This window comes from Phyllostomus discolor, chromosome 10, assembly GCF_004126475.2.
Source record: "Phyllostomus discolor isolate MPI-MPIP mPhyDis1 chromosome 10, mPhyDis1.pri.v3, whole genome shotgun sequence".
NCBI lineage: Eukaryota > Metazoa > Chordata > Mammalia > Chiroptera > Phyllostomidae > Phyllostomus > Phyllostomus discolor.
Window position 1 is genome coordinate 3,161,111 of NC_040912.2, and position 8,220 is coordinate 3,169,330.

At 60.5% G+C, this 8,220-nt stretch overlaps 1 protein-coding gene across 1 annotated transcript in view; it reads right to left on the reverse strand.

Annotated features, from left to right (window-relative positions):
• VOPP1 (VOPP1 WW domain binding protein) overlaps positions 1 to 7,986 on the reverse strand; it is a 33,972-nt gene extending 25,986 nt beyond the window's left edge. Inside the window, exon 1 of the mRNA XM_036010390.1 lies at positions 7,833 to 7,986. Within this exon, the coding sequence (XP_035866283.1) occupies positions 7,833 to 7,886 (54 nt within the window). The 5' untranslated portion in view covers positions 7,887 to 7,986. The remainder of the gene's footprint in view (positions 1 to 7,832) is intronic.
• Between the last annotated feature and the right edge of the window lie 234 nt (positions 7,987 to 8,220).

The following is an 8,220-nucleotide window of genomic DNA, read 5'->3' on the forward strand; positions in this document are numbered from 1 at the left end:
ACATTTTGACTAATTTTATGGGGAAGTCCTGCTCTTCTCTGACATTTAAGAATAGGGATCTATCATTTAAACTTAAGTCTCTATATACCAGCAACCCTCGCCAGCTTCTTGGGAGCTGCGGCATCCGGTCAATCTCAGAAACGGCAGGCAGAGACCTTTACGGAGATCTCCAAACACGCAGAAGCCAGTGTGCCGGTCATTCAAGCCCTTCCTGGAGGCCGAGTCAAGAACGGCCTGCTCCGACCAGCCACCCACAGCCGTGGGCTCTTTGGCGCACAGTAGCTTTCAGATAAGGACATGTCACAGGAAAAACTAGATGTCCAGCTTTTCTTGTGAAAAATCTTTCGGTCAAAATTAACTTTAGACATGGTAAATCAGAATAAAAATCATTGGCTCCATATTTGAGCAAAAGGAGCTGCAGCCTGGGAGACAGGGAGGCAGGCAGCAGCCCAGCTGCACCCCAGGGAGAACAAAGAACGGCAGGTTCCTAGAGGCCAAACCACAGGTGTAATTCTCTCATGCAAATGAAGAGTTCTGGCCGGGCCCGCAGGGATTGGCTAGTCCCAATATGCAAATGAGAGGGTGAACACTTCAAGGAGGAAATCCAGTCCTGTGTGTGTCCCTGCATTAATAACAGCTGCTCCAGGATGTGTCCGGCCCCACCTTGAGCAGAGTTTCCAGGCAGCTCTGGGGACCTGCTGGAGGCTCTGCGCGGTGACTTACGAGCGCCACCCCTGTTTCTTTGGGAATATCTCCACTTTCCAGTTTCTATTCCCCAGTGAGAATGCAACACGTTAAGTCTGACGTTTGAACGTCAGAGGTTACGGTGGCTGGAGGGGCCAGGTCAGGCTCCCGGGAGAAGGCTGTATCTGGAATGAGGTGGGAACCACGGGAAGACAGGCCGTTCCCAGAGCGGGGAGCAGCATGGCCGAAAGCAAAGGGGCAGGTTCTAGCTGGGAGACTCTGAGCCCTCGGTTTGGTTGGCAAATTGCCGGCGTAAAGCACCACGCCCCGCTGCTCACCCGGGCGCCCTCACTGGTCCTCACCCATGGCCGCCTTGTTTCCCCACGGGTTCCCAACGGGGCACCCAGCCTGCGGCACCCGCCCCGACCAGCGGGAGGCTGCAGGAACCAAACCTACCTGCTGAGCTTGCTGTGTGAGCACCTCCAGAGCCACGGAGGGATCCAAGCCGTGCCCGGGAAGGCTAGACTCTGCGACACCGGAACCCGGCATGGACAGAAGCGCACGGCCCTCTAGACCCGTGAAAAGTTCCAGCACAGCACGCGCTCCGGGCCCAATCAGACTCTGAGCGCGCCTCAAAGCACATCCCAGAGGCCAGTTTCCACCACCCCACCCAGACAATAAATACACAAAAACAGAGGGAGGCAGGCCTGACTCCTTCCGCCGGGGGGGAGCCACACCGAGCAGGAAGGAGTCCCCCAGCCAGAGGAAGGGGGGCGAACGGAAGCTGATGAGAGGAGAAACCGCTGCTGAGCGAATACCAAATGCGCGTTGAGTCGACAAAGGGAGGACTGGGGCGGGGACCGCGTTGGGAAGCAGGTTGGGGAGCAGGCACAGTCGGGGGAAGGGAAGCCCGGGACCCACCCCAGTGGAAGTCTGCGCCCTCTGCTGGCTGGGCGCGCATCCCGTGGGAACGCAGCCCGCTAAAGCAGCAGTCCCCAATCTTTTCGGCACCAGGGACCAGTTTTTCCACGGAGACGGAAGGCGGAGCTCAGGTGAGCTTCGCTGCCCGCCCGGTACCAGTCCGCGCGCCCCGGGGGGTTGGGGACCCCTGCCCTAATGGACGAATGACATGGAAAAACACAAGCACCTTCTGGATTTAGCACCCGCAGCTAGAGAGCAGACGCAAGTCGGCTGCTTTCAAAAGCTCTGCACAAGGATGCCTCTCACCCCAGGGAGGCGGACTGGCCTCCACGGGCTGTGCTCTCCGCGGGCTGCGCTCTCCGCTCTGCCTCTCGGAGTGGGTTCCATCTCAAACGCCTGTCTCGTCAGACACCAACCACACATAGGAAGGCCCGCGGCCTCCGCACAGAAACACTTGCTGTTTGACACACCTGCGCACTCACACGGGCTCTCTGAGAGCACGTGTCTCCTGCCAGGCAGGCAGGACGGCCCCGGCGCGACAAATGAACCCCGGGAAGCCAAGTGACGTGACCAGAAAGAGGCTACAGGAACCAGCTGAAATCACGGGTCTGTCTGGCTCCAGACCTGCCCGTTTCCCTCCACATTATACACCTCCAACGACTCAGGGAGGCCCAGGGCACGAACCCCACCTCCCTGCGAAGGCGGGTCCAGTTGGCACATCTCTGCACAGGGTCTCCACGCCCAGGAGAGAGAGAGAGAGAGGAAAGGTGGCTGGGGGAGCCCTGCCCTCTCAAAAGACCCCCCCAGGACCCGCCGGAGTCACTGCACTGCACTGGCCCAGACCGGGTGGCAGAGCCCTTGGAAGACAAGGCTCAGGACCTCTGCCGACTGCCAGTGGCCGGCGAACACTGGCTCACACACTGCAGGGAGGACGGGCGGCCGCCTCCAGGCTTCCAGGCGTTCCGGTCAAAGCCAGGATGGAGCTCTCAGTCTGGGCTTCTGTGTTGTCACTGTCCCTACAGGGAACAGGACAAAGCCTGGACAATGTAATTACGATCGTCCATCTTCCTGAAATAAATTAAACAGGGACCACTGTGTCTCAAGCACGGTGCTAGCAGCTGGGGGCATTTCGGTGAACGGAAGGGAGCAAACCCTTTGCCCCCCCCCACCCCACCCCAGATGCTGAGACGGTGGAGAGTAAATCCCATCATACTGTGACGGCAACAGAAGGAGCAGGGAGGGAGCTACTGGGCACAGCAGGGGGATGGGAGGGGAACTGGGCTGGGATTTCAAAGATTATTGTTTGTTTGTTTGTTTGTTTAGACAGAGGGGAAGGGAGGGAGAAAAACATCATTGTGCAAGAGAAACACCCATTGGCTGCCTCTCACACGCCCCCAGTTGGGGACCTGGCCTGCAACCCAGGCACGTGCCCTGACCAGGAACTGACCGGACAACCTTTCAGTTTGCAGGCCGGTTGGTGCTCAATCCGCTGAGCTGCACCCGCCAGGGCTGGAGCTGTACACGGGGGGGGTCAAGGCCAGCTCGTGCAGGGGGCGACGTTTGCGCGGCCTCACCGAGGAAAGGTAACCAGGAGAGCGACTCGCCATCCACAGCTAGCTAGTGGAGTGGCCGCCAGCCTAACCCGTGCACGTCCGGAGTCACGTAAGCCCAAGGAAAGCAGAGCCGTCAGAGCTGCGAGGCTGCGCCCCAGGCCATGGCCCTCCCGGCACACACACCTGGAGCCGGGTCTCCCCACTTCCGAGCAGCGTCCCGCCACCCTGCTCACCCCTCATGGTCACCTCCCGTCAGCAGACACCCAGCCCCCACCGAGCTTCCAGAGACAGACTGCCCACACTCTTCTTGTTCGTTCAAGTTGCATGTTGGCCAGATTCTAAAAGCTCTCTAGCCGGGGTGACCGACCCCCGGCCCGCAGGCCACATGCAGCTCAGAACGGCTGTGAATGCAACCCAACACAAAAGCATAAGTTCAGTGAAAATACGATGAAGGTTTTTTGTGATTACGTGTTGCCAAGTATCTAATGTGTGGCTCAAGACAACTCTTCTTCCGGTGTGGCCCAGAGACTCCAATAGATCGTGAGGGTTGAGAAGCTTTATTTCAGAGAACTGGCATGTGGAGGGGGGGGGCGTGCAGGGGCTGCCACGGTCACTGGGACCCCAGGGCAGGAAAACCTTTTGGCACAAGACAAAAAGGAGTCCCTCCGGAACAACACTTGGCTCTGCTTTCGAGACTCCTGGGTGTCAACATACCCAGGGCCTGATAAAAACACTCAGTAAAACTCCTACTTTCTCCAGTTGTAAAAGATAATGCTCGCTTTCCACCCCTCTCTAAAGAGGAGGCCACCGCTTTTTCTCACCCGGGAAGCACTGTTCTTTCCCCAGAAGAAGTTTGAAACACACCGCGGCCTTGCTTAAAGGTTCCGTGTTTGTGGAAGAAGCAAGCAGATCCCGACGCCAGTCCTTGTATAAAATAACCAAGTGGAGTTCATCCCCCCGCCCCCACCCCATGAATGGGCGTGGCGAACCCCAGCCCCCCGCACTGGGGAATTTCACACTAAATAGTACAGCATACATTTCTGGGCTCACGCTAGTAAGGACAGAGCCCTTAGAACAGCCCTGACCAGTGTGGCCTAGTTGGTGGGGCATCGTTCTGCAGGGCAGGCGAGAGGTCGCCAGTTCGATTCCCAGTCAGGGCACATGTCTGGGTTGTGGGTTCGGTCCCAGGTCATGGGCATGCGGGAGGCAACCGATCAATGTTTCTCTCCCTCTCTTTCTCCCTCCCTTCCCTCTCTCTGGAATCCATCAAAGCAAAAAAAATATTTTTTTAAACATAAATGCACAAATCTTAAATTTAAAAAAAAACCAACTCTATGACAAAAGCATCCACAACCTACCTCTAGAAGGAGGCTGCAGTGACAACACCTCAAAGCCCACGGGAGGTGCCTACACCCAGAGCCCGCTACTCCCCGGGTTCGGCTAAAGCCCCAGCAGCTCTGAGAGCTCTTCTCCTTCTGTCCCTGAGGAGCTGCCACAGCCCAGGGAAGGCGCGGGGAGTCACTCTGCCTGCACTGCGGTGGCCGCAGGCCCAGGACCTCGCAGGCCGGCACAGGGCAGAAGCCTAAAACCTTATGACCCAGAGGGGCTTGGAGGTCCCCCTTCCCACGGTCCACCCTTGGGGTCCACGCCACTGGCACGGAGTGACTGGGGGAGGGGAGAGCGGAACGCAGAGCCCTCGCTGGCCCCTCCTGCCAGTCCCAGGAAGCTCTGAGTTCCCACCGAGGAAAGGGCACCCCAGTAAGGAGCTTCAAGCGGCGCCGCTGGGGAGGGGAGGATGCTGTCAGCGGCCACGCCTGCTTCAGGCCCCGTCTGGGTTCGGGATGAGCTCAGGCTGGTTGACGGCCCTGTGGATGCCCGAGGGCAGACGGTCCACAGCTCCCACTCACTCTCCGAAGTGTCTGCCGGATGCTCAGTTCTACCGTCGCCCGGAGGACCGAGCTGCTGAAGGCGGGGCTGCTGGCTCCCCTGTGGGCTGGGATGCACACCACCCAGGGCCACCGGCAGCCTCCGGAAGTGCCGTGTGCAAAGTGTGTCCAGGCCACGCCGTGCCCGCAGCAGGAGAGGCCTCAGCGGAGCCCCCAGCCTGGGCTCACGTCCCTGCCCCCACACGGACCTGCTGGGCGAGCTCTTCCCCAGCTCCCCATCTGAAACAAAAACGGGCAGAAACGGAGCTGCCGAGAGGACTAGCGAGGTGACATGTGTTCAATGTTCAGAACAATGCCGGACAGAGAAAAAAAAAATTTTAAAAAAAAGCACTCTTTATGTCTCACAGGTATGTGCATTTCTACACAGGGATGAAGCAGGGGAGGACGGCCCTGCCCCAGACAGCTTTAGGTCCCCTCTGCTGTGACCCCGGGTGCTAGATGGCCGGGGTGCAATAACCACTGTCCCTGGGCCCCCTCATTCCAGGTGGTTTATGAGCAACGAGCAGCAACAATGAAGCCAGCTCGGGCAGAACAAAGAGACAAAGACACGCGTCCCAGGTTGCAGCTGGCTGTCGGAAGCCACCAGACAGCTCCTGCCTCACGCCCTCCGGCGCGAGGGGGCTCTCCGCGCCCCCGCACACTGTGTGTGCGGCTGCAACGGCTCCTCCAGGCGTGCCACTCGGGATTTCAAAAGCATCCAAGGTGCTGTGATAACAGCGTCTTTCAGGTGAAACTCAGAGCGACCCATGTAACGGGGACGCAGCCTGAGATGTTTAGATCTGGATCTCGGGGATAAAATTCCACGTGATGAATTATAAAGAAATCTCCTGGACTCCTCAGAGACACCTCGGGGTAATCACTGTGGAAAAGTGGGCTCCCCCCCCCCCCCCCCGCCGCCAGCCTGTTGACAACAAACATCGCCGATCAGCCAGCTGTTCGACCGAGGTGGCGAAAGCGCTGGCTTAGGCGCTTAGGGCGGGTGTTGTGACAGTCCTGCTTTTAAGACCTGCCAACCTTCTGGACACGATGTGAACTCTCTGTGAAGGGGACAATGCCGGTGCAACCAAACGGCTATTTTGAGAGCAACTGAGTCCCTGAGGCGGCCTCGGCTCCACACCCCGAGCACAGCCCCACGCATGCTGCCCACCGGCAGGAGCAGAACCCAACGGATGCTGGACATTTTCATCCTGCGCGGTTGTCAAAGGGGGCGGCGGTGGGCAGTGCTCGGGTAGGGTCCGACACGTGTCTTTTGTGATGTACCTGGCGCTCTCCGATTCCTTGCTCCACGATGTCCAGTGACTCACGGAAAGGAAGTTATTCCTACGGTTTTAAAATTCTGAACAGCCCGAACTGGTGGGGCTCAGTTGGTTGGAGAGTTGTCCCATAGACCAAAAGGTTGGGGGTTCGATTCCCGGGCAGGGCACATGCCTGGGTTGTGGTTCCGTCCCCGGTCAGGGCGCCTTCAAGAGTCAACCGATAAGGTTTCTCTCCCTCTCTCTCCCCCTCTCTTCTCCCCTCTCTAAAATCCAACCATGCTGTCCCCTTCGGGGACGATGGATAAACGAATAGATACCTGAACGAATGGAAAGATGCAAGTGAGGAGGCACCGCACAAGGACCTTAGCACACCAAGCCTGGGGCGGTATCAAGAACACAAACACCAGGTCTTTGCTACGGCACAGCCTCGGGCAAGAAACTTTCCCTCCAGTTTCCCTTTCAGGGGAGCCAGAGACTCGCCCTCCCAACATCTTGTAACATTTCTTTCTTAGCAAGTTCGGAAAACCCAGGAGCGGTTTCCAGCACAAACACCGGACTATTCAAGAGTGTTACAACCCTCTGACACACAAAGGACAGAAAGAGATGTAAGTTATTCGTCATCCGTTTACCTTGACTCCATTAATGTAACGCACACTTCCTGCCCAACAAGAAAGGTGAGCGGAGTGGTGGACGGAGCCCGAGTTCACACTGGACACTCGGGAGGGCACCGGCTCACGTGTTGGAGAACCCGCTTCGGCGAGGGCGCGCCCCCAGCCCCCATCGGAGGCTGCCGCTCGCTTGCCGCCCGGGACAGCCGGGTTCCCGGGAGAGCTGCGGTCACCAGGCGCGTCCTCCCTCCATCCTTCCCCCAGGGTCCCTCCCGGGCTCCAGCCGCACGCCCACCGCAGCCCCTGCGCGTCGCCTGCACCAGCAGGAATGTTCCTCCTGCCGTGCCCCGCTAGTTCCCAGCACCCGTGACATTTTCTCACAACTACACCTCCGCGCTCGCACAGGGACCCTCCCGCGGCCCACCCACCCCGGCTCTGTGCGCCTGCGCCGCGCCCAGGACACCCCCCCCCCACGCCCCCTCCTCGGGATCCGAGTCCCCGCGGGGGTGGGGGTCGGGAGAGAGTAGCGCGGAAAGGTCTCTCCCGGGTCTCCCAAGGCAGGAGCCGGACGCCAGAGAAATCAGCAGCCTTCGGGGCTGGGGCGGGGTTGGGTGGGGACACAGGGGAAGACGCGCCGGCGCCGCGGAGAGGCCGGGGGAGCCTCCCTGTCACCAGGGTCCCTACACTTCCCAGCACCGTGCCAGAGGCAGGACCTGGCGGCACGGCGCTCGGCCGCCAGACCCCTCGGGTTCTCGCAGAGGGTCTCCCGGGACGTCCCCGCTCGGCCCCCGCATTGTTCGCGCTGCCCGGGCTCCTCCGGTTGGTGCCCCGGGCGGCGCAGCCCCGGCCCGGCCCGGCCCCTACCTCCACCAGCAGCGCCAGCAGCAGCGCCGCGGCGCTCAGGGCCAGGCGGCTCATGGCTCCGCGTCGTCCCCGGGCGCGCCCCGCGCTCGCGTCGCAGGCGCCGGGCAGCGGCACTTTCCCGGCGCAGGGCCACAGGCCGGGAGGCGGGCGGGCGGGGATCTGGGACCCAGCGGGCCTCGCCGCGCTCCGCCCCGCGCCCCGCCCTCGGCCGGAACGCGCCCGGGCGCGCGCCCGCGGACACCTGGAGCGCGGCCGGGGGCGCTCCGCTGCTGGGCCGGGACCCGGAGGTGGGCCGCCGGGTCCTGCGAGTGGCACAGGACCTGCCAGGGGTCTCCTTCGGCGAGAGAGGCCGTCCTGTCACCCCTGATAGACCTAGGGAGTCTTTTTT